The sequence below is a fragment of the Ipomoea nil genome, unplaced genomic scaffold (assembly GCF_001879475.1).
Source record: "Ipomoea nil cultivar Tokyo-kokei standard unplaced genomic scaffold, Asagao_1.1 scaffold3195, whole genome shotgun sequence".
Taxonomy (NCBI): Eukaryota; Viridiplantae; Streptophyta; class Magnoliopsida; order Solanales; family Convolvulaceae; genus Ipomoea; species Ipomoea nil.
In genome coordinates, this window is record NW_017619623.1 from 1164985 (window position 1) to 1192807 (window position 27823).

At 41.8% G+C, this 27823-nt stretch overlaps 1 protein-coding gene across 1 annotated transcript; it reads left to right on the forward strand.

The window, feature by feature from the left end:
- The first annotated feature begins 22228 nt into the window (after positions 1-22228).
- LOC109168233 lies at positions 22229-23866 on the forward strand. Its single transcript, XM_019317274.1, has one exon. The coding sequence runs from the start codon at positions 22229-22231 to the stop codon at positions 23864-23866; it is 1638 nt and encodes a 545-aa protein (XP_019172819.1).
- Positions 23867-27823: the final 3957 nt, after the last annotated feature.

Consider the following 27823-nt stretch of genomic DNA (forward strand, 5'->3'; position numbering starts at 1 on the left):
AACTATAACATAAAGTATTACCCCCAAATTGTTCACTTCTCAGCGAGTCATATAACACCACCTGCAAATATTAGCAATCATTGAAGATAGACATGAAACAATTATACAACACCCCACATCCTTAATACAATATTTCCAGACTCTCAAATTCCTAGTCAATTCTATTTTCTTATATCCTCAAAAATTCACAACCTAGGCTCTTATACATCCCATATCCAAAATTTAATAGCCTAGGCTCCCAAAGGTTCGAACGGCTCTGATACCAATTTGTAACACCCCGATTTTCCATTAACCAAAATAACCTATAAAAATGAATTTATTTTATTAAAAACCATTTTTAGTTGCAGAAGCTAAACAAAACAAAAGGAAAAAGGGATGCTACCGCCACGTTTAGATAACAACCTATATCCAAACGCACAGGCTAAAAACAACACTACTAAAAACAACCCATAATTTGTTCTATTACAACGCATTAAATACAATTGTCTAAGAATTCACTTCTAGATTTTTCTAAAATAATATAAAACTTCAAAGTTCTAAAAGATGAATCGCTCTCATGCTCCAGATACTCGTGCCACATTACCTGCAAAATAACTAAAGGGGGGACAAATTCAGCATACAACAGCTGGTAAGACTTACTCCACCCTGGAAAACATTTTACACATAACACATAACACCTTGGAGCACATAATTCCACATTAACCCCTTAATCATATTATACTTGCAATATTCCCTCCTACCATTTCTTCACGTTTAATTACCAATTCCCAAGTCAACCACATAATAAGTATAAATTAAAATTCATATAACATCCCAGAATTTACCATATCATCAATTAATTTAACACAAAATACAATAACTTCCACGTTTGACCACTTTTCTCAATATTAAGATTTAATCCATTATTTACCACCAAGTCAATGAGGAGGAAAAATACAAGGCAAGAGTCATTACTTCGGCCTCAGTGACCAAAACCAACCAACCAAAGACCAACCCAGTTGGCACGAGATCAATCCCTTAAGTATGCATACCCCCATTGAGAGACCAACCCCAATGGGTAGAACGAACTCGATTGTGAGAGACCAACCCCACAAGGTATATAATAATAATCCAGAACCAAATGTGAGAGACCAACCCCACATTAATATCCATGATCAAATGTGAGAGACCAACGTCACGAGAAAAATCCAAGTATAAATCCTCCATGACCAAAATGAATTAAATATTATTTTTATACCAATTAGTTTGTTCTCTCCACCATAATCAAATATATATAAACATATGTATAATATAACACACTTTCACACTTGTCCAAACATACACAATGTATATAAAATTACTCCAAATACACCACTTTGCTTACCATGTACCAGATATTATACACCATATAATATACTAGTATCTTATACCCAACTATCCAATAGATACACTAAAATACATAGTCTGTATGCAGTACGAGAACTATGAAATAATAAACTAATTCACAAAGCACATACGCTGATGTCACTATATTACGTACACAATGTATATATAATTATATAAACAGACTACAAAACCAAATAAATTTTCCTAATCATTCTCTTATACACAGTGTACTCACGCACAATTATAAACATATATAATTAATCCTTTAAAATTGAAATATTATACACAATATTCACCAAGATCATGAATCACATATCAATTATCAAAATAACAAAATTGAATTTGGTGGAAAAAGATTTTCACACAAGCACTTAGGAAAAGATTTTTGATTTGGGGTAAAAAGAATTTAGATGGACATAAATCTTACCTGGATTCCAAAATTAATAAAATCCTTGAATCCCTACGGTGAACAGAGGAGAGAACCCGATAATGACAGAGGGAGAAGACCAATCGATTGAAGAAGAAGGCTACGTATCTTATTTTATTCAATATATATCATATACATATACACATCACCATTTTGTACATATATATACATACACTATAGATTTATTTAATTATGAATAATTAATATATATATATACTACCTTACGTCTATACATATAAATAAAGAAAGTACACATAACCATATTATAGTTTTACTATATAGTAAAAATAATTCATAGCATAAATATTTATATTATCAAATAGTTTGAATATTATACTAATATAATATCAAATAAGGATAAAGAGATGATAGTTATGATAGTTTGATAGTAAGAGTCTTATTATTGCAATAATGATAGGGTTTAGAGTTCAAAACTCGTTATAACCAATTTCATTTTTCATAAACATGAAGATTAAACATTTTTCCTACTTAGATAAATTTAAAATTTTCGGGGTATTACAGTTGGCTTCTTTCTACTTTAGCCACGAGGCCGACCTCTGGTGGGTGCACGAAGGCTCCACGTGCTAAGAAGAGCCTGGATTCGACTGGTCAGCTCTGAAGGACAAGTTGAGGGAGTGGTTTTACCCATCTCACGTTAGAGCGGCCATATACGAGGAGTTCTTACATCTTCAGCAGGGGTCGTCATCCGTGGTGGAATACCACAAGCGTTTCCTGGAGCTCGCCTGTTTTGCTCGGATGTTGGTTCCCACCGAGTTGGCAAATGTGGAGAATTTTGTGGCGGGGCTCAACTACGAAGCCTGGAAGGCGTTGACTGTGAGCAAGCCTAGGACGCTGAATGAGGCCTATCTGAGTGCAGCAGATTTGTATCGAGTGCAACAGCTCCAGCGGGGGTCTTTTGAGTTTGCCAAGAAGAGAAGTGAAGGAAGTGGATCCCACAGTTTCAAGAAGCCGAGAAAAGATTTCAGAGCCAGACCCGCGCCTCCTCCGTCTCAAGGATCAACTTGAGTCGAGAATTGAGCACAAGTGAGGACTTTTGGATGCAAGAGATGTGGGAAGGATCACGTTGGGAAAGATTGCCAAGGGCTTGCGCTTCGATGTTTCAAGTGTGGGGAAAGGGGCCACAAAGCTTTCGAGTGTCATCTTCAAACCAACTAAAGAGCCTTGCCATCTAATACAAGACCTAGTGGACCTTCTAGAGGGAATTCCGGGCGAGGTGTAGCAGGGACAAAGCCTTCGGGCAGGGTGTTCGTGATGGGCCCGTCGCAGGCCGAGACTGAGGGCTTGGTAGAGGAAGAGTCTGCAGGTAACCTTTCTTAAGTCTACCTATTTCCTTGAGAGTGTGCCTTTCTTGTGATTTCCATATCACTTGTTGTGTGATTTCTTATGAGCATGTCTTGATGTATTCTACTTTGTGATCAGTAGAATGCATCCTGAGTTGTGTTGTTTTCTCATGTTTGTGGTCTTGTGGTTATGGTGAGGATGATGATCCTCGTTTCTATTGAGAGTGCTTGATAAGTCTTTGATGTTGACTTCTCTCTTTGGTTTTAAAATGATATATATGATATTCCCGTTCCAAATGGTTTTGTTTATATCTATCTATATATGTTATTTAACGCGTATTGATGGGTTACCAGCATTATTCGACGCACATACTCGGACGTCGCCGGGAGCACAGCCTCATCGCCACCGTCTTCTCCAAATCGCGATGCGACCTCCGCCAACGTTGTCCACATACGTTGTGCGTCGCTGCCAGTGACTCCAAGTCACGCCGTAAAATAGGAGACCGTAACCGGTGATTCTCCAGCAAAACAAACAGTAAGCACTAAGTCGATGCAAAATTTTTCAAAAAATAAATCATCTACAAAACCTCAGGAGTCAAAAAAATCATATACAAAATAATGTATATGAAAATTAATATTGTTCTTTTAGGCAAAACAATAAACCAGACAGGGATTGATAAAGGTTCTGATACCAAATGAGCGATCTAAATATGATCTAACTGTATAGAGAATAATTTACGAGAAACTTAACTCGTAGTAGCGGAAGCGGAAGCACGGTAGACCTCTAGCCATAGTTGATATCCTGTTGTATTGCCTCTTGAATGGTAGATCTGCAGAATAGGGTTAAACTGTAACACCCCCGATTTTTCAACAAATTTTAAAGCTTAATTTCATAGGTAAGCATCTAAACAACAAGATAAACGATAGCGGAAACTTAATTAAAAACCAGATAGATGTTATGCCACACCTATCTCAAACATAGGTGCATAGGCGGGAAACTATCAAGATATATATATATAGGCTTCGGATCCCATGAGGTTACTTAGATGGGTGAGATAATGGGGCCTCATCTCATCCATTAAATCATAACAGATCAAAGGGTGAGATTGAAAGATATTTATTTTCCATCTATGGTAGTAGTCTATGCATAAGGGTGTATAAGTAATTGTAATATTAGAGCTATATATGGTTAGGAATAGATTGGAATATATTCCATGCTAAGGATCAACTAATTATGGTGTTGAATTATATATTTACGGTTATTACATTAATCTTTGATCTTCAAAAAAATAATATATTTACGGTTATAAATTATTGTTGATAGAGTGTGAGTTGTATTTAAACATTTGTACTCAGCAATAGTGTTTTGCGATGGGATATCTCCTCAACAATGAAGGTGCAACCGGAAAGAGGTATGTGCAACCTTAATAGAAGTGTGTTATGGGTTATGTTCTGTCTGTGCAGCCATTTAGTTGAGTCGGTGCGTTGAATTAAGAACCCAACGCACAAGCCCAAAAACTAAACCGAACAAACGTCAGACCTACTAGAATCCAGTATAAATTTTAAACTCAAAAAAAAAAAAAAAAAAAAACACACACACCCCTTGTAAACTCCAATCGCACAGACCATAACAATAAAAAGCACCAAATAAATATATAAAATAACAACACGCCAACCGTTAATAGATCATAACATGTTACAATTAAAATACATACCAAAATTGCTTTACGTAAAAAAACAAAAACTAAGCTATAAAAATATGGTAAAAGTTTGCCTCAATTCTAGTTGACAGTCCAAATAAGAGATATTTGGCCTGAAAACTTGTCAACCTATTTGTGACCCAACGCACAAGCCGAACACATAAAATGCACACAGAAAAACTTCATAACACAACGCAAACTTCTGTTCATTAATTTTTAAATTGAATAACGGAATCAGCATGCAACAAAAACCACAACCATACCGCTGATTGATCATACCCGTCATAACAAAGAATTTAAGCCAAACGCACACACGGGAAAACAAATTGCACACACAGCATAACAAAGAATTGAAGCCAAATGCACACACGGGAAAATACATTGCACACACCCGATACAATACCATAATTAAGTAGTGCACAAGCCCATAAAATCTGCTAATTAATTATTACACCCTAATTAAGACACTACCAAAAAGACAACAACACCCCCACATGCAAATAAATCACACGCACAAGGCATTATATTCAGCCAAATCTAATCCATCCAAAAACTCAAATAAACGCACCAGATCAAGCCTCACCACCTCGCCTGACAAAGGTAGCCTCACCGGATCCAAAATCTATATATATATATATATATATATATATATATATATATATATATATATATATATATATATATAAATTTTGGTAAATGGTAATAATTTAGTTTAATATTGCCATATTATGTTACCTTAATTAATATTATATTATATATTATTTTGGCAAATGGTAAATTTTTGGTAATTGTTTGTTTTGGAATATTACTGCCCTTCAGTTTTCTTTTAATTTTTGGCATTAAATTCATAATTAAATTATTATTCAATTTTGAGCAAATATTAAGTATTGAATTTGCTATTTGAATTTTAATTTAATATTAAAGTGTATATTAAATTGCCTGAAGTATTACAATTTGTTTAGGGTATATATATGAGTTAATATATATTAAAATGCAAAATCCAAGCATGCTAATTATTTTTATAATTTTATTGTTATAATTATGCATTTAGAAAAGCATGTTTCAAGAATGAATTTAACATATTATATATTAACTCATAGACTATGTATTAAATATCATTCAACTTTGGATCCATAGGTCAATTTTGGACATTATGACCTATTAAGGCAACTTGTTTGGTTTCTCATTTAATTTTGAGCATATTTTAGTCATATATTTCAATTGAAACTTTAAAATCTATTTTGAACAAGCTATTTGGGACCTATCTTGGGTCATTAAAGTATGGATCCCATCATTTTGATTGATATTTTAATAATAATTATAGTTGTTTTATTTTGACATATAACATGTTTATTAGAGAAAATTTCAATTTTGGTCATATGACTATAGGAGCTTTGTTAATTTCAACATCAGACTTTCAAAAGTGTCAATTTAGTACCTTGACTATGCAATTTTTATCAATTTTTGTCACTTCGGTCAAATTGCAGGCCAAATTTCGTCAGAAAATTTTAACAGTTAAAATAATAAAGGTATTTTAGTCATTTCACATCTCTTCATTCTTCTCCGGCGATTTCTTCTTTTTTTTTGGGCGAATTTTGGTTACTCCATTCGCACGCGATACGATCGCGCAGGATACTAGCTTGGCGTTGGTCAAATTAAACTACTGCTGGCCCATCTCCATCTCCGCCTACGAGGATACTACCAAGATCTCGCCATCGGTTCAGCAGGCCTTCAATAACACCGGCATCGCCCTCAACCATGTCCGTGCACGTATGTATCTCTGTGTTTGTAGTGGTTTTGGAAGGATTTGAAGTAGAGAAAACAGCGTCGTAGAGAGCGCACCTGAGCAATGGTGTACGAGTCGGTGCCGGTGGTCCAAGGCAAGGTTGCTGCAAAGCAACTGAGGCTGTTTGGCATGAACATCGTCGGCATTGAGCCTCGGGGTGTTTGACGCGGGTCGGGGCGACCCGGATCGCGGCGTTGGTGTTCTTCGCGGGAAAAAAATAATTCGCTGGAGAAGAAAGAAGAAATGTGAAATGACAAAAATACCCTTATTATTTTAACTGTTAAAATTTTTCGGCAAAATTTGGCCGATAATTTGACCGGAGTGGCCAAAATTGATAAAAATTACATAGTCAAGGTACTAAATTGACACTTTTGAAAGCCAGGTGCTGAAATTAACAAAGCTCATATAGTCATATGACCAAAATTGAAATTTTCTCATGTTTATTATTATCGTAATAATATTGATTATTATGCATAACATATTCACTAAGTCTTAATTATTACTGAATACCATATTTTGTTAATGGTATTTATCGTTGGTAATAATATTAAGTTTAGATATATTTCAATACTAGACCATTTTCTATTCATGTCATAACTCACTTGGATCATTGAATTTATGGGCCTAATTTGAGTGATTAAGTGCTATAATTATTGTCTTAGGTTTATTTTTGAGCCATTAAGGTTAAAATTATTATTTTGGCCATTAAAGATTATAACTATTGTTTAAGTTGATTATTTTTTTTTAATCTCCCAATAGTTTTAAGGGCCTTAGTAATATAATAAGTCAAGTTTATTGCAAAAGCAATATAGTTGGTATATTGACTTTGAAATAGTAATTTGGTTATTACCCTAATTTTAGTCTCCCTAAAGACATTATAGTCTTGGTTAATTATTATGTGGTAATATGAGACTAGCATTCGGTATCCCTTTAATTATAGTTTTGCCTTTTATTATAGTTTTATTTTATCTACAATTTTAATAAGAGCTCATAATGTTAGGCTCTTAACTGGAACAAAAAAATGTCGGTACAATTGTTTCTTAAAATGAATGGTTCATATTATTTTGATCTTAGTATTTTTTTATTATTATTATTTTCCTTAATTACCCTCTATTATATTATTTTCCTCCCTTAAATATCGTAAATTCTGTTAGTATAAACTTTAATAACGGAATATTCTGTTAACTATTTAATATTTTTAACTTACTCATTAATTTCTATAAGAAAGAACTTAGGTTCGAACCCCATCGCAGTTAGAATTGGAATAATTGTTAAACATTTACTACGAATATGTTAAAAATATATATAATATAAAATTTAACATAAACTTTGGCCAAATAATTAGTCCGGCTAAATACATAACATTCAAAGTTAAGCATCAAAGATTATAAATCAAGAACTTTAAAAATCATTTGATTTTTATGCATTTGATTTTTGGGTTAAGTTTTTTTTTCGTTTAATTAATCTTCTTTTGATTATTTAGGTCAGAACAAAACTTAATATTTCAATATATTTTGCATTATTGGTATGATTTAGGTCGTAATTGTATTAATATTTTTTGTATGTATTTTTAAAATGGTACAATTGTACATTGCTTTGCAAATATTATACTATTATTTTTTTTATCATACAAAATTGTTCTTACATCATAGTCAGACCTGCGCGGCCTAACTACAAAGTTGTTATCATAAATACAATTACACCTGAACTCTAAAACGGTAGGACCATTTTCCAAAGAATTGGCAATGTTGACATCCCACTGGCTTCAATTGAACAAGTTTACACATCATAATTTTATCAATGCACGAAAACTTGAAACGAAATTTGTAAGTTAATTTTTACTATATCATTATAACAATATCTATTGTAACTATATATTTTAAATTATTTATTATCATCCTCTATTGACAGTAATTGTAACAATTGTCATTGACAAACTCTCAAAACAATTTGTCTCAACAACAAATAATGTAAATTTTAAAAAAAAATCAATGATTGCATTATTGTTGATGAAAAGTATGTACGCCAATTTATTACACTTATTAAATTAAATAAATTTTTAGCTGCAACAAAAATAATACATATGCATTTAATTAATTTAGAATTAGATGTCTATAATGTCTTTATTTAAAAAACTATTCATTATAAAAAATTTAAAAAGAGATATAATTTCATTAGTTATATTATCTTTATTTTCTATAATTCAAAGATTCATTACCTTCAAATTTATTATATTCACTATATTGTCCATTGTCTTCTTTTTACATTATCTTGTAATTAAATATCAAAGTTATAATACAAAATATGTTATATATATTTATTTACCAAGTATTTTATACAAATATAATAAATATTAATATTTTGCTCAACTCTTTCACATGATAACCTACGACACACATCTCACAACGCATGAAACATGTTTGGAAAAAACTACCACTATCAAATATCAATAGGTGCTTGTACGATAAAGAGTTAATAGTGCAACTAAGATCTCATTATATACACAACAAGACAAATCTAAAGCTTCCTACACCATAATCTCATTGCACGACGAATCCATCTATGCTACCACCAGTAACCCAATTGCACATGACACATTACCAATAAAAATAAATAAATAAAAAGAGGACATGTACTGAAGATGAAGACAACGACAATGCTACACAAAAGAGAATTAAGAGGAATTAGAGAAATTTAAACCAAAAGTAGTATTTAGTTAGACTATCATTTTGAGACTAAGTATTTAGACTAGCATTATTACAAAGTTGCAAACATTTATTTTAGTGACAATATAATCAATCTCTCATATATTATCTTGCATTTATATACTTTAAATTACCAATTTAAATAAACAAATTCAATATTTATTTACCTATGCATGAACATCTCCGATATAATATTACATTGATATACTTTGAAATACTTATTTAAAAATAATCATTGGGCATTATTCCATTCGCGCAAAGCGCGTAAAAGAACTAGTAGTTATAATAAATGACAATATTAATTACTGTTATTAAGTTTAGGGGCTAATCTTGGTAATTACCTTTCATAATAATTATTATTGCTTCGTAATCTATTGTGTTTGGAAAGATTACCTATTTGGTGATTATTGTTACGTGACGTTGCATTGAGGTTACTGACGGTGAAGATGGGAGAATTTTAGCACTATGGGAGATGCGGTTTGCATCATTAAGGTAAGTCATTAAGTTTTATCATTATTTTTTGGTAATTAGTGCTACAGTTATAGTTTGACCGCTATATTTTGAAATTGTCACATTTTATTTCTTTATTTAAGAAAATGGAAACATTAAGAAGGTGTATTACCATACTTTGGTTGTTATTATTAAATGTAAATGGTGATTATAAAGTTACTTATTACCATTAATACTTTAATGATAACATTATTATTATGGTTTATTTATGAATCCTGAATTGTTTCCAATTATGTTTATGTGGCAATGCTTCAGATAAGAAATATTTTTTTTAGACAACTGGCTATTGCCAATACTGTCCATTTATTCCATAATTCATTTAGTCTTTGAATTATGATCAATGTTATTGCCCATATTTGGTTATGTATGATTCATACTCTTTGGACTGTTGTTTTATGAATGTGATCATATTAAGTGCATAATATTAAGTTTAATTATCTAATTAGAGTTTGTGAGATTTTGATTTAAAAATGATAACATATACTTTTGGCTTGATATTGTTAGAATTTGTAAATTCAGTTATTTCTCATAAATTTGATCTTTATGCATTAAAACATTTTGGCAATGGCTTACAGTTTAAAATTTCAAAATTATTGAAATCTCATATTGTAAATTGCTTTAAGTTATGGAATTTTATTAGAATATATGAGTTTAATATTTAATTTTATGCATGTTTGTCCTAAGCATAATATTTAGTTTTAAATTATGCAATATTCTTATTATGCCTTGCATAATATTTTGTTTTAAATTATGCAATATTCTTATTATCCCTTTAGAAATGCATAAATTTGGGATGGAATTATATTAGTTCCTACTTAAGTTGGACTAATGCATAAACTTTAGTTGCGGTAGTGCCTGAATTTAAGCACGTTTAGTCCGTTAATTTAGTTCATCAATTTAAAGCCTTATACATATGTGAATCTACAATCTTATAGATCTCCCAAACGATTTTACTTCAAACATGAAAACGCTTGACTTAGGGAAGTTTCTTGGGGAGGATACTAGTTCTATGGCCCTAGCTTAAAAGCCTTGTTGCTACTAGTCCCCTTGCGACGCTACTCTGTCTAAGGAGTTGGTATTTAACTGAGTTCCATCTCGACCATCTTTCCTGGGAGTATACCTAATAATTGTCTATCGTGTGTTGGTTTAATTTGTTTGTTAGGCTTTAAATTCCCCTTTTGCCAAGTGATTACAATTTTAGATTAATTAAAGAGTAGCCACAACATTTTTAATTTTCTAAAAATTGTCTTAAAGTTCAAATCACATAAAGATGACAATGATAATTGTCTAGTGATCTTATAATTTTAATGAGTTGGGGAGTAGCCACAGCATCCTTAATTAGTTAAAATTATATATGGAGTTGTTGGGTCATAGTTTTAGACATATCAGTTGTGATTAAGTGTATGTAATATGATGAAATTTAGCCCACATGCAATTTCGTTATATTTGTATGATTAATCATGATGAAATACTAAACTATGATCTTAATTTAGCCCACAGACAATTATGTATCAGAATGTAGTTTAGTAGTTTAGTAGTTTTATCAGTGATGATAGAAATAAATCAATTTTATTTACTATATTGTTATTTGTAAATAATTCTCATCTCTATCATAAAGTTTAATTTTATGATATAAACTTTAGATCATATTTCTTAATTTACCCACAGGGATTAAGAAAAGGAATATGATTTCTTAAGTTTTATCATAATAGTTGTAATGAATCTTATTGAGTAAATCTTTAGCCTACAGGCAAGTTTTATGTCACTTAATTCTTCAACTCATTTGATAATTGTTTCATCTTAAAATTTAAGTTGGATCTTGATAGTACTAATTCTGGGCTGTACGTGGAATGTATGTACCGTATGTATGTGTATGAACAATATAGTAGACAATAGAATGTAGCTCAAGTATTCTTTTATTGATATTCATGTAGTTTTGTAGAGAGAAGGTAGAGCACTTTGAAGTGAGAGAGAGTGGGGAGGGAGGAGTCCCCTAAGTTAGAGTGCTAGAAGCCCTTTTATAGGGGCAAGGAGGTAGCGGGTTTGACCCATTTCCTTTGACCTCAACCCGTAGACCGGGACCGAACCGCTTGACCCCGACCCGACTATAAGCGGGAACACGGACCCGGGGTATATATCCTACCAAGAAGCCCCCCAAGTCCGTGCCCTAACGACGAGTTAACGAGGAAGGGTTCGGGCTGGAAAAACTGGTTACGCGATCCGTGACATGCGTCAGTTTCCTCGTTAAAAACCTTAGGCAAATAAAAATCCAGTGGGAAAAAATTTCAGCGAAGGAAAAAGAGTACAACGCCAAGTGCAGTTTGGTGGACTAAAAAAAGGGGGTTGCCCGACCTAGGGTTCAGTTTTGCAATACGATTCGACAGGTCGAATCTACCGATCTGGCGATCGGGAAGCTAGCTAAGATCGGGAGATCGCGTTAGCCGAGACCTAGAGGTTTACTTTACCGGTCTACCGACCAGGTTGCTGGGTACGACTCGGAGGTCGGATTAGTTTGCGATTTAGGTATCAAACTTTCTACAATCTAAACCTAGGAGACCCGATGGTCTAACGATAGTGAGATGCGCTCAGTTTACGAATCGAAAGTCCCAAGCAAAGAGACACATGGAGACCCGGTGGTCTAACGATAACGAGACCAGGGAGGTCGATCTACTCTTTTCATAGGGAAGTGACGACGGGACCGGGAAAGTCAGTCTACTCAAGAAGTGCTTTGGCGAACGAGCTAAGGTGGTCTACTCTGGAAGCGCTTTGGCTACTCGGGAAATACTTTAGCGAAGTGAACGAGCTACTCGACCGATCTACTCGGGAAAAAACTTTAGCGAAGCGAACGAGCTACTCTACCGATGTAGCCCCCCGCTTCCTTAGGTGCGAGAATCGTCAGCATAAGGGAGTAGATACGAAGGGTTTTCGAGTTCACCTTTTAACTTTGACTACGATCGGGAAGTGACCCGATTTTGAGCTTACGATGCCAATGTACCGGGACACACTCATAGTGCCGATGATCGGGAAGTAACCCGATCGAGCTCACAGTGCCGGTGTACAACCGACCGATTTTGCCTAACTTGTAGGATTTGGAAGATTTACGAAGTCTAAATTTACCGATCAAGAGACCGGACCTTTAGTATGATAGAGGGTTTGCGTGCTACCGATCAAGCGATCAGGTTTCAGATGCGATCAAGCGATCAATCTTTACCGATCGTGAGAAACGAACGAGCTACTCTACCGATGTAGGCCCCCACTCCCTTAGGTGCGAGAGTCGCCCGATACAAATTTACATGACACTGCGGTCGTAAGATCGGAGGCTCGTTCGATACTTTAAAGTTTACGCGACATTGCAGTCGTAAGATCGGAGCCTCGTCCGATACAAGTTTACTCGACATTGCGGTCGTAAGATCGTAGCCTCGTCCGATACAAGTTTACTCAACATTGCGGTCGTAAGATCGGAGCCTCGTCCGATACAAGTTTACTCGACATTGCGGTCGTAAGATTGGAGCCTCGTCAGATACAAGTTTACGCGACATTGCAGTCGTAAGATCAGAGCCTCGTCCGATACAAGTTTACGCGACATTGCAGTCCTAAGATCGGAGCCTCGTCCGATACAACTTTACGCGACATTGAGGTCGTAAGATCGGAGCCTCGTCTGATACAAGTTTACTCGACATTGCGGTCATAAGATCGGAGCCTCGTCCGATACAAGTTTAAGCAACATTGCGGTCGTAATATCGGAGCCTCGTCCGATTGGTCCGAAGACCAAAAGTGCCTACGTAGTAGGGCTTGATGCCGAGACTTTTCCCGGGCTTAACTATGCCAGTGGTGGCGTGGCCGACCTAACCGAGCTTAGGGTGCCGGTACGGTGGTGGAAATTACCAACCTAATCGGACTTATAACAACTTAATTCTAACTATTACAATTTCTAAGTATAAGCCTAAGTCTATAACTTTTAGGGGGCGTTTGGTTCAGGTTATATAACATAACCAAGGGAATGTGACATTCCAAAACTCACAATCCGGTGTTTGGTTCATATTATCTTAGGGAATCTAACATTCCCAAGAAATGTCACATTCCATCCACATAGGATTTTGAAGGGAATGTGATTCCCTTCAAAATCTTAGGTAATGTAAGATAACCTTGGTTATGTTAGTTTATATATATATAATTATTTTGGTAATTATATATTTTTTTTATTTTTATTATGTTATGTTAGCATATAAAATAATTTTGTTTCTCAAGTTGAAGATTTTAGTTAATATTTTAAAATCATGTAATTATATATGATACCATTATCTTATTTATTTATTTTAATTTTTAAATTTATTAAAATGTATGAAAATATGTTAAGGATATTGTAGTGTGTATAAAAGATAACCCAAAACCAAACATGACTATATTACATACTCTAATTTTACCAAACACAGGAATCCAACATTCCCAGTAATCTAACATTCCCAGCAATATAACATTCCCTAAGGTAATCTGACATTCCGTGAACCAAATGACCCCTTCGAATTTATAATCTAGCATATACATTTAAAATATAAAACTATACTAAACAAATTACAACTTTTCGTACTGCAGTCTAGAAATGAAACAATTTGTAAATTAAGATTACAATTGTGATATAACTTTACAGATTGTAAACTAATCTCCTTCTGCATGGCACGTGTCCACTGGAATGAGAATGACAAATGCACGCCTCGCAGCACTGTGGCAAACACTAGCGAATGGAACACAATGATGATATGCTCTCAAATTAACTTTCCCATCTTCAATTAAACTCTGATCGGGTTGTTGTTCTTCTTCTACTTGGTTAAATTAGAATGGACAGATTTGGTGATGACTGGAGGTGATCGGGAGGGACTCACTTACGCTCGAACGAAAGGGAATTATGCCGTGACCGACCACAACTCTCCAGCTTTTTTATCATCCGTGCATTGCGCTGTCCCTGGAATCCTAGACTCCACAAAGCCTTTCACTTTCCTCCCACTAACTCGATTTCCAAGCCCCACCGCCACCTTTACCCAATGGCAATTAGCTTTGCCATTTGTCTTTTCTTTCTAAACTTCACCGCCACCCCCACTAATGGGATTGCATGCAACATCTGAACTTTAATTTTCTTTGCTTGCATTTATTTTTTTTCTTTCACCACCCTGGATTTCGCACTCCACCGTCTTCTTTCTCCAAACAGCTTATTTGCATGCACTATTTCATATTTTATTTCTTTTGCTCTTTGCACAAAATATATCCACCGCCACATGCAACGAATCAGAAAGAAATTTTGGCCTAACTTCTCTTTTTCCATCTTTAAGAAGCAAGTGGTGATGCAATCGGTCTCCATCGTGAACTTCATTTTGACATGAGATTCTATGAATTGGAGCGTTTTGATGAACCTGAGCAGGTGCCGGGGGCAGTGGGCAGCATCGGCGAAGGCAGCTTCTGCATGTGGTTTCCGATGATGGAATCGTAGTGTGGTGCAACGGATACTGGATGAATCTCCGTTTGCGGTGACGGAGCGACGCAACAAGGCAGGCAACGACGGTGGGTGGCGGCACGGTGCCGGGTCTTCTCTGCCTCTCTCCTGCCCACCGCACCGCGAACGACGGCGACAATGTTGGTGCCGCGACCAGTAAAGACGGCGGCGAGTGGCGGTGACGCATGGCGAGGATAGTGATGATGGGGGTAGCGGCCACGGTGGTTGCATGCGGCTGCTGCGCTCTCTTCGAGTCAGAAACTGATGCCCAGAATGCCATTAATGGCTTTGAACGGCAAGGTACAGAGCTCTGGCGAAGGAAAGCGACGGCTTCATCTCGGACGTTGCATGGCTGGAAAAACTCTTCGCCTCCCCTCTTCACTGAACCCATAAAGAGGAATATACAGAGAATGGGAATTAACAAGTAGAGTAGTCTGGTGGTTGGGGTCCTGGCTTTGCAGCGTGAACGCCTGAGTTTGAAGCGCTAGGACGCTGTACGCACTTTTGCAAAAGTCGGTCTAGCGGCCATATATATATATATATATATATATATATATATATATATATATATATATGACCTGAAATAATTAAGAATTGGCTGAGATTTTTTTCTCCAATATGTATTTATGTGTTACTCTTTATAGAGTTGCGAATGGAGTTATTATCCTAATTAAGAAGGAATAATATGTACCATGCATTATGTGCTCGATAAAGGGATGATAATGAACTTATTTATTATTTATTATTTTAGTCAATATTAATGGTGTAAACATCAATGAAATATATAAAGAGCTTGATGATGTCAGCACATATCTAAAGACGGAGATTTTAAAATAAAAAGCTTGTGAAAGCTAAGTATTATCTCGACTTGAGTTTTTCTTTAAATGAATTTTATACACCAGTTAACCTATTTTTCACTTGTCTATATGGTTAAGTATCATGGTTTTGTCAAACTATATGTTGTCTAATAATCTCTTGAAGTAGATAAGGAACCGTTTAAACTCGGTAAGGATACCTTAACAGTCCTTTACTTCATTTGTCGTTGGAGCACCTTTTAGAACCAAAAGTTCCATAATCGCAACAAACATGATATTTGCGATACAATTGCTAGCAACATCTAGGGCTCCTTCTACAATGAAATGTTGGAATAGTGTTTAATATATATTCCGAGTTACAAAAGAGTTTGACATTTATATGAGAAACAAATGTATGGTTTTGATAGGTTGTTTGGGTATTGGCTATTATATATGTTTGATTCACATGATGCCAAAATTCCAAACTGGTTAAACAATGAATTACCCCCAATGTCTCAAATGAGGACAATAACAATTGAGTTGCACAAATGATATATGAGTATGTTAAAGAATATTTGACAAAGCATATATAGCGTCAAAATTATTCAGCCAATACGAGATCTAGAAGAGTCACAAAATTATTGTGCAAGATATTCACTCTAGTGACAATCTAGAAGATTTGACTAATCCATTTCTACAATTTTGGATATATATTTTATGTGTGGATTTGAAGATTGTCTTCTTGAGGGGGAGTATCATTTTACAATCCTGAAGATTGGGTCTTGACGACTAATAGTTGTACTCTTTTTCCTTAGTTAAGTTTTTTTCCCATGGCGTTTTTCTTTAAATCTAAGGTTTTTAATGAGGCAACTAATCTAAAACAAGAATACACATACATCATGCACTCTTTTCCTCAACTAGTTTTTCCCACTGGGTTTTCTAGTGAGGGTTTTAACGAGGCATGAGTATGATATAGTAATATAAATGGGAAAAAGTTGCAAAATAATTGCTTAAGTAGACAAATCCCAAAATCGTGAAGATTGTGCCTTGAAGGCTTATGGTTGTACTATTTTTCCCTTAACTAAGTTTTTTTCTCACTGGGTTTTCTTAGTGTGAGATTTTTAATGAGACAATTAATGCAACACATGGTTATCAATATATCATGTACTCTTTTCTCGACTAGATTTTTCCCACAGAGTTTTTCTAGCGAGTTTTTAACGAGGCATGATTATGACAAAATAATGTCCAAGGGGGAGTGTTCTAAAACCTTATATGGACATTATTCTGGCTTTATATTTATGGTAGGATTCTTAATGCTGTAGGATTCCTAAAAGCTATTATGATAGAGATTATATATACTATTGTAATGTTGTACAGAGATTGAGATTGATGATAATAATAAGAAATACTTTTCTCGGTCTATTCCCTCTTCCTTTTCTTGCGTTGATGTTTTAGTTTAACAAAGGTAAAATTACTGTTCTATTTACAAAATATTACTACTTGTTGGTTTTTGGGTTTTCGGGCCCAAGGAGGTCCAACACAACCTGTGGTTGGTGGATTCACCTTTCATAATAAGGCTACTAAAATAGAAGAAATATGACTCGATGATTTTTACGTGGAAACCGAAAGGTGAAAACCACGGGCCTTTTTGGGCGGTGCCAAGCCTAATTCCACTATGTATTTTGTAGGTGTTTTTGTACATGTTGTATGGCTATTTTGTATATAGAGATGGAGTATGCTTCTTTGTGGTAAAATGGAGTCTTCTTGATAATCTTCTTGTTGTGTATATGAATTGCCTTCTCTTGGGAGAGTGGTGTAGGAAGAGTGCTTGTATGTGTGAATGAATGATGTCTTCTTAAAGGAGAAAGAGTAGTGAGTGGGAGAATAGTACTTGGGAGAGTCCTCCCACATATAGATGAATGAGTGGATGCCCCTTTCTTCTTGTCTTCCCCTCCTTTTTATAGCTAGCCCATCCCAAAAGTGTCCGTTGGACATTTAGTAGGGTAGTGATGAGTGATAATTAGGGGGTTATGGACAATAATAATAATAATGGGGTAATAAGATGGGATAATAAGTGGGAGGTTAGGAATGGTGGGGTAGTAAATAGGACTTTAAGGGTAGATAATTAGGAATTTAATAGGGGCTAACGGCTAGTTTTAGGCCGACCCTCTACCCATCCCGATCCCACGCTCGCGCCGACTCCCGGGTCGAGCCGACTCCTCGGCTTGGCCCGTATCTCTTTTGGGCTCATTCCATTTTCCTCTTGGGCTTTGCTTCTTCTTCTTAGGCTTGATCTATTTTCTTCTTGGGCCCCGAGCCCACGGGGTTCACACCCCATCAACTAGTCCCTCACTTTTCTATGTCTTGTGCTTAGCAGGGCATGGAAAAGTATATTGTCTTGCCACAAAATTTCCTTTATTAGCCCCCTCGATTTTTGCCGACTCTTTATTCAACATTCTACACGACTCCATTCTCATGACTTCTCTTTGTCTGCCGTATGACCGACTGCTTCAGTGGATGTGACCTTCTGGCTCTGAGCCCCTTTCTCTTTAGCTGTCGAAGTGAATCTTGGCTGTAACTTTTTCTTTCTCTAATAAACTTCTAAGGGTTCGGACCCTTGATTCCTTCTTTATTCGCCGAGTCCCTCAGTTGAGGCGACTCTTCGGTGATATCTTCTTTTCCTTTTAAGAAATGTCTAAGGGACAGTGCCCCGGTTCCTCTTCTCTTTCTTCTAGAAACGTCTAAGGGTCGGAACCCTTGTTTCTTTTCTCTTTTCTCGCCGAGTCCCTCAGTCGAGGCGACCCCTGTAGGCTTTTTCTTTCTTAGAAACTGTTTAGGGTCAGTGCCCCATTGTTTCTTTATATACTCGCCGAGTCCCTCAGTCGAGGCGACTCCTTTTGACTTTTTCTCGGAAACGACTAAGGGTCTGGGCCCTTGTTTCCTATCTTTTCTCGCCGAGTCCCTCAGTCGAGGCGACTCCTTAGGCTTTTTCTTCTCTTAGAAACGGTTCAGGGTCAGTGCCCCGTTGTTTCTTTATATACTCGCCGAGTCCCTCAGTCGAGGCGACTCCTTTTGGCTTTTTCTCACGACTAAGGGTCTGGGCCCTTGTTTCCTATCTTTTCTCGCCGAGTACCTCAGTCGAGGCGACTCCTTAGGCTTTTTCTTCTCTTAGAAACGGTTCAGGGTCAGTGCCCCGTTGTTTCTTTATATACTCGCCGAGTCCCTCAGTCGAGGCGACTCCTTTTGGCTTTTTCTCGGAAACGACTAAGGGTCTGTGCCCTTGTTTCCTATCTTTTCTCGCTGAGTCCCTCAGTCGAGGCGACTCCTTAGGCTTTTCTTCTCTTAGAAACGGTTCAGGGTCAGTGCCCCGTTGTTTCTTTATATACTCGCCGAGTCCCTCAGTCGAGGCGACTCCTTTTGGCTTTTTCTCGGAAACGACTAAGGGTCTGGGCCCTTGTTCCCTATCTTTTCTCGCCGAGTCCCTCAGTCGAGGTGACCCCTATAGGCTTTTTCTAAGGGTTCTGGCCCTTGATTCTTTTCTTTTTCTCTCGCCGAGTCCCTGCTCGAGGCGACTCCTGTCTACTATTCTTCTTCTCTGAGTAAACTTCTTGGACTCTTGGTTCTTTTACTGACTCGAGTGACTCTTGGTTGTTGCCTTTACTTTTCCTTCCCTTTATATAGCCCCTTGTGGATGAGAAATTCCATGAGCAATATTTTGGAATGTATATTCATTTTCTGCCACTAAATTTCCATGCCGAGTCGTGCTCCCATATTGTATGCCACATATGTACCCCTTCTATTCTTCTTATTTTCACTGGCCTTGGAGAGATCGTTGGTACTTTTTGTATGTTTACAATTTTCCTCCTTCTTCATCTTCTATCCATATAACTAGATGGGTCAACCGACCAAGGTCCGGCCGCTCGGTGGTTGACCTTGAATCTAGGTGGGCGGACAATCCGATGTCCGACACGGAGTGGTCGGCCCAGCGCGAATGAGCGGACCTACTCGGTCAGACTCTAGGAGTCGGCCTCGAAGCTGATTGGGCGGACAATCCAATGTCCGACTCGGAGTGGTCGGCCCAGCGCGAATGGGCGGACCTACTCGGTCAGACTCTTGGAGTCGGCCTTGAAGCTGATTTGGCGGACAATCCAATGTCCGACTCGGAGTGGTCGGCCCAGCGCGAATGGGCGGACCTACTCGGTCAGACTCTTGGAGTCGGCCTTGAAGCTGATTTGGCAGACTGCCCTTTAATCCGTCTCCCACGCTTATCACATTTTCTTTGTTGAAGGTTTATCATATGAGTGCCATATTGTCTCGCATTGAACTTCCATGCGTGAGTGCATAAAGATTTTCGTACCCCGAGGACTTTTAATTACCTAGCTCCATTTTGCTTTTTATTTTTCCCTCAACAATTTTCATTCTCATGCATCTTCCTTGCGGATTGCTACGTACCATTTGATTGCACACGGAGGCTTCAAGATTCCCAAGGATCTTCAAATATAATTGTCAAAAATGTACTTTCCATGTCTCCTTGCTAAAGTTGTCATGACCACGCATTCTGCGAGCTCACTCACCAAAATTCTGGCCAACCTGTCTTTGATCAAATATATTTCCACGCGTTTTGAATTTAAAATAGACATATTCTCGTCTCTCTTCCCCAATTTGCGTGCCATATTTCAAAGTCTTCAGTAACTCTCTTGCACCTGCCATGCGCCTTTCACCTCCAATCATGCGTTTGACTTTCCATAATGACATATATTTCCATATAAGAAGCTCCACTCCCGCTGATGGATTATATGAACCCGGGGGTCCGGATTATACAACCCGAATATATATTGAATACGAAGAACGGATAATAAAACCGTAAATATTGTATTGATTGGATATAAGACGCTATTACAGAGGTTCGGGACATGTAATAACAAGGCAAATGCTGTAGGAAAAGTCCGAGATGTCTCCTTAGGACACCGGGGGGTGTTTATATACCCCTGACTGCCAATGGCCGGGTCCTCGCGTGGAGCGAGTCCCGCGCCGCGGCTCCAACCGCGGGCCCGGGGCCCGTGGCAGTCAGGGGTATATAAACACCCCCCGGTGTCCTAAGGAGACATCTCGGACTTTTCCTACAGCATTTGCCTTGTTATTACACGTCCCGAACCTCTGTAATAGCGTCTTATATCCAATCAATACAATATTTACCGTTTTATTATCCGTTCTTCGTATTCAATATATATTCGGGTTGTATAATCCGGACCCCCGGGTTCATATAATCCATCAATGGTGCTCTTGTTGAGAGCGGCTGTACAAGCTTAAGCGTGCTCTCTCTCCTATCTATTCCTAGCTGATTAAACACTCAAGTTTAATTTGCTTTCCAACCTATATCTCGCAACAAAATACATTCATATTCTCTCCCTATTATCCTGCATTAACAGCAATGACAAGATCCGGGTCGAACACCCACAACTCGCAGGGCTCGTGCAACCCACGCGACCTCGCCCTCGTCAACCGCCCCAACGGGATCGTGGCGAGCCGACAGACCATGTCCGTAGGGGCCGGGGAGGACCTCCGGGATCAGATCAACGGGAGTCGACAAGGGGGCCGTGGGGGACCTTCGGAGCCGTCTCACCAACAATCGCCCTCTCGGCGGGGCAGCGCCACCCGCACCACCTCAGGTCCCGACCTCCCAACAAGATGCCGTCATACTAGAACAGGCGGCGAACGCGCTCAACCGCGTCGCGGCAGGGCTGCGCCGGGGAGGCCCAGCGCCCCCACCTCCGCCCCCTCCGAGGGTGCGCAGCGGCCCCAGCACTCAGGCGCCCCGGGAACCCGCAGCACCGGCTGAGGAGGAAGTCAATTCACCACGACCTTCTGGGAGGCGCGACGGGGCGGAAGCCACCCGAGGCCGACACGAGCAGCGAAATGAAGGGCGAACTCGGCCGGCGCGTACCACCTCCGCGCTTGGGCGGTTGGGTCCATGCGTACCGGCGCGAGACCGCCTGGGGCCGGGGCCGAGCACACACGTCAGGCAGGAGGAGTCATCGTGCTCGCGGAGGTCCCGGAGCCACGAACCCCGTGTCCCGAGGCAGCGGGAGCCGGCCCCACCCGTGGAACGCTCAGGGGAGACCAGAGGCCAACCCCCGAGCACCCAGCGCGAAGAGATGGAACAGTTGCGTCGACAGGTCCGCGAGTTGCAGCGCAAGATGGAGGCGCGTGACGAGTCCCCGGAGCCCCGGGACGCCCTGGCCACACCCTTCACAGAGGCCATCATGGCCGAGCCTTTACCCCGGGACTTCCGATTCCCGACCATCAAACCCTACACGGGGGCGACGGACCCGCGGGACCACCTCAACATGTACAAGGCGGTCATGATGATGACAGGCATAAATGACGCCATCATGTGTCGCGGTTTTTGCACGACTCTGGATGGGCAGGCCCAGGATTGGTTCGGGTCCCTCCCGGGGGACTCCATTCCCACTTTTGCGGTCCTGACCAAGAAGTTCCTGTCGCACTTTGCGGGCAGCGTACAACGGCGAAAGCAGTTCGCCGACCTATGTTACCTGAAGCAAGACAAGTCGGAATCTCTGGCGGAGTACCTGAGTAAGTGGAAGAAAGAAGCTATGGGGGTAACAAATTTTGATGAAAGGTCCGACATCCCGTTTTTCACCAACAACCTCAGGTCGGGCCCTTTCCACAGCGACCTTGTTCGGAATGAGCCGAAGACCTATGCAGAACTGATGGACCGCGCCGCGCGGTACGCCAATGCGGAAGCAGCAGAGAAGCGGAAGAATGAGGAGGAGGAAGGCCGCGGACAGGGTGACAGGGCATCTCACCCTCAAGAGGATCGCCGCCCTCCCCGGTCGCGACGTGACCGGGGTCCCCGTCTAGCCCCGCTACGACACTTGACCCCGTTGACACAGCCTGTTAGCGTAATCCTGGACCATGCCGAGGACATGGGCATCGTGTCGTTCCCCGAGGAATGCTTAAAGATTTCCCCCAAAGCCGACCCGAAGAAGTATTGCCGCTTCCATCGGCAACGTGGACACGACACCGACGAATGTATGGTCCTCAAGAGGCAGATTGAGGAGCTCATTCAACGAGGATACCTGGGGCAATACGTGAAGAGGTCCGGGCAGGATCACGCAAAAGGCCCTGACAACACCCGAAAGAAGAAGGATGGCACCGGGCCTTCTACTTCTGCCCCGCGCAAGAGGGAGCTCGACCACCTCACGGAGGACGAGGGGACCGAGCCAGACAGCCCACCAAAGAAGAAGGTCATCCATGTCATCTTCGGCGGCCCGGAGGGAGGGGACACACCCGCTGAGAGGAAGAAGTGGGCGCGGAGCCTATACGTTGGGGAGGTCGTCAGAGCACCCCATGAGAAGAGGACACGCAGGGAGCCCATAACGTTCACCGACGACGACCTCCCGGATGGACCCTTACCCCACCGGGACGCATTGGTAATCCGCTTGGACCTTAATGACACCATCGTCCACCGGGTACTGGTAGATACGGGGAGCTCCGTGAATGTCATGTATTATGACACCTTCACGCAACTCGGGTTATCCAGGAAACAACTTTCCCAGGTTCGGACCCCGCTATCCAGCTTCACCGGAGACTCCATTGAGACAGAAGGGTCCGTCATCCTTAAAGCGCAGATCGGCACCCCGCCGCACGTCAAGACATGGGACGTAGAGTTCGTGGTGGTAAAGATCAGTTGCGCCCACAACATCATCCTACTCCCACCGGAGTGGGCACCGCGAGGGGGGACCAGAAGGTCAGCCGAAGCTGTTACTTGAAGGCTTGCCGCCAAATAACGAAGAAGGACCTCCAGGTACACACAGTAACCGAGAGGGCCCTCCGGGAAGGGGAGAAGCGGCCCCGCGCCGAACCCGTGGTGGAGACGGAAGAGGTCATCCTGGACCTCAGCCGACCTGACAGGATGGTGAAGGTGGGCACCGGCCTCCCAGCTGACCTCCGAGGACGGATTGTCGAGATCATCCGCAGCTATAAAGACGTGTTCGCTTGGGGTCCCGAAGACATGTCGGGCCTCAGCCGGGAGGTCATCACGCATAAACTGGCGGTGGACCCCAAAGCCAAACTGGTCCAACAAAGGAAGCGCTACCTCGCCGCTGATAGACGGGAGTTTGTGAAGAAGGAGGTCGACACCCTCCTCGAGATCGGGCACATCAGGGAGGTCACATACCCGGCATGGCTCGCGAACGTAGTCCTCGCACCTAAACCACCTACGTGGAGGATGTGTGTGGACTACACGGACCTCAATAAGGCATGCCCCATGGACCCCTTTCCACTACCCAACATAGACCAGCTGGTGGACGAAACGGCAGGATGCGCACTCATGAGCTTCCTAGACGCCTTCCGGGGGTACCACCAAATTTTCATGCACGAGGAAGACGAGGAAAAAACGGCGTTCACCACCCCCGAAGGGGTCTTTTGCTATCGGGTCATGGCGTTCGGGCTCAAGAACTCGGGAGCCACATACACAAGAATGGTAGCCAAGGTGTTCAAGAGGGTCCTCGGCCGGAACCTACAGGCCTATGTGGACGACATGATTGTGAAAAGCACGGAGGCCGACCTACACCCAGCCGACTTGACCGAGGTATTTTCCATTATGAGACATTTTGATTTACGTTTGAACCCCAAGAAATGCACTTTCGGGGTACACGGAGGGAAATTCTTGGGGTACATGGTCTCAAAGAGGGGTATTGAACCCAACCCCGAAAAAGGAAAGGCCATCCTGGAGATGGAACCTTCGAGGTCCCTCCGCGAGGTCCAGCGCCTCAATGGTCGGCTGGCAGCTCTCGGTCGATTCCTCTCAAGGTCAGCCGAGAGGTCCCTGCCATTTTTTGGGGTCCTCAAGAAGAACCAGGGGTTCGAGTGGTCAAACGAATGCCAGAAAGCCTTTGAGGACCTCAAGACGTACCTCATGACGCTACCCCCCCTAGCCAAACCAGAGAAAGGGGAGGTCTTGTACCTATACTTGGGCATCTCGCAGGTCGCGATCAGCTCCGTACTGGTCCGGGATGATGCGGGAACCCAACGCCCGGTGTACTACGTGAGCAGAGCCCTCCGAGGCGCCGAGCTCAGGTACTCACCCACAGAGAAAGCAATCTTCGCCGTGGACGCCACGGCCAAGAAGCTCGGGCATTACTTCCAAGCACACCCCGTACGGGTCCTCACCAACCAACCCCTCGAGGCAGTATTGAGGGCCTCAGGGTCGGCAAGCAGATTGGTCAAGTGGTCCATGTGGTTGAGCCAATATGATATCCAGTTCAAGCCCCGACCGGCAATCAAGGGGCAGGCGCTCGCCGACTTCATAGTCGAGTGCACCGCTCGTGAGGCCGCCGAACTAGCCCGGAGCGATGAGGAGGATTGGTGGACCCTGTCCACGGATGGCTCGTCCGGCCCAAAAGGGTGTGGCGAAGGGGTGGTACTCGTAACCCCGGAGGGGTTCCGGGCCTACTACGCCCTTCATTTCCACTTTAAGCTGTCTAACAATGAGGCTGAATACGAGGCACTATTGGGTGGCCTCAGGCTGGCATTGGGTCTGAGGGCCTCCAAAATAAGGGTGCGGTGCGACTCCCGACTGGTGGTCGAACAGGTGAACGGTGAATTCGAGGCCAACGAGGAGAGAATGCGGAGATACCGCGACATGGTGCTCCAGGTCCTCGGTCAATTGACGCTCTACGAAATTTTGCAGGTACCCCGAAGTCAAAACGGGGACGCGGATGTGCTCTCCAAGCTCGGCCTCGGCACCCCGGAGCATGTCTCTAAGATAGCACGGATTGAAGACCTCCAGAGGTCCAGCCTGGAGGCCTACCCCGTCCTCCCCATACAGACACGGACCCCGTGCTGGTTGGACCACCTGATCGAGTATAAGAGAACGGGTACCCTACCAACAGACGAGGCAGCCGCCAAGGCGGTCAAGAGGAGATCACCAACATACGTCCTCCTTGGGGACACCCTTTACAAAAGGTCCTACAACGGTGCCCTCCTCCGATGCCTATACCCAGACGAAGCCAAGTCCGTCAAGGAGGAGATACACGAAGGCACCTGCGCCGCACACCAAGGAGCCTTCACCATGGCGAGGAGGGCCCTATTGCAGGGGTACTTTTGGCCAAGCATGGCCAAGGAATGTGCAGAGTACGCCCGGGGGTGCCCGACTTGCCAGCACTTTCACGCGGAGCCGGGACGGCCGGCTACCAGCTACACGCCAATCAGCACGGTAATCCCGTTTACACGTTGGGGAATCGACATCGTCGGGGCCCTACCCATGGGGTCCGCAAAGAGGAAGTACATAATAGTCGCCATAGACTATTTCACAAAGTGGGTGGAGGCGGAACCCCTCGCCACCATCACAAGCACCCGGTGCACGGAGTTCATACGGAGGAACATTTTATACCGTTTTGGGGTCCCCATGCAGATCATCTCCGACAATGGGTGCCAATTCGAAAGTAAGGAATTTAAGGCATTCTGCGACCAATGGTACATAAAACACACCCGCGTGGCGGTGGCGTACCCACAAGCGAATGGGCAGGTGGAGAACGCCAACAGAACTATAATCGACGGCATCAAGAAGAACCTGGACGCAGCCGGAGGAACATGGGTAGAGGAGTTGGACACCGTCCTATGGGCATACCGCACCACCCCAAGAAGGGCCACCGGGGAGACACCGTTCGCGCTGGCATACGGGTTCGAAGCACGGGCTCCCACTGAAGCCGTGATACCATCCTATCGAGTTGCAGTGTACGACCCCGACCTCAACGAACAACACCACGCCGCCGACCTCCACCTCATCGACGACAGAAGGGAGGAGGCCATGGCCCGCGCAGAAAATTACCAATGCCAGACAAAAGCTTACTATGACAGCCGAGTCCGACCCCGTTACTTCCAGGTTGGTGACTACGTCCTCCGAAGGAGGGAGGCAAGCCGACCCCAAGATGGAGGAAAATTTGCAACGAAATGGGAGGGACCGTATGTTATTGAGGCCATAGTACGACCGGGTAGTTACAAGCTAAGGACCACATCGGGCAAGGTGGTAGACAGGGTTTGGAACTCAGAGCACTTGTTGAAGTTCTACCAGTAGACATTCATTTGTATGGCCTGTCCCCCTTCCCAATAAAAGGCCAGGTTCCCCACAATAATGTTTGTTTACATTCGCAATGGAATAAGAAGTTTTTTTTTAACAAGTTACCCTGTCCCGAATGGCGGACAAGCGAAGGCAACCCAAGGCCGACCTACCCGAGGTCGGCCGGCACGGGGTCGGCCAGACCTGGGGGGTCGGCCGGCACGAGGTCAGCCAGACCTGGAGGTCGGCGACCACATCGGATATAACACACACCCTAGGGGTGGTACGAGGTCCGCCCTCGCCTACCGCCGAACGGAAGGATTCGGGACGCGAGTCGTTGGACTCCATCCCAAGAATCGCTAAGGCGTTCTAGGGGCGACATGAGGTCGGACCTCACCTGTCGCCGGACGGGCGCAACGCAACCTCAAACGCCCTACGGGCGTTACGAGGTCTGCCCTCGCCTACTTAGCCTATGGGTTATGGGCGGGGCCAGCAAAACCTAGGCCCGCCAAAGAACGGGCGTTTTTTACCCGTCATGCCGACCCGTTTTGACAACTCTACCTACAACCACCATAAAAAACTCGTATTTTCATTAAACACAAAAATAGTTAGTTGGAGTTATATCAAAACAAGATGAAATCAAGAAGTAAATAAATATTACAAGGGG

Coding starts and splice junctions, on each gene's coding strand:
- LOC109168233 (XM_019317274.1), top strand. CDS start 22,229: ATGGAACAGTTGCGTCGACAGGTCCGCGAGTTGCAGCGCAAGATGGAG.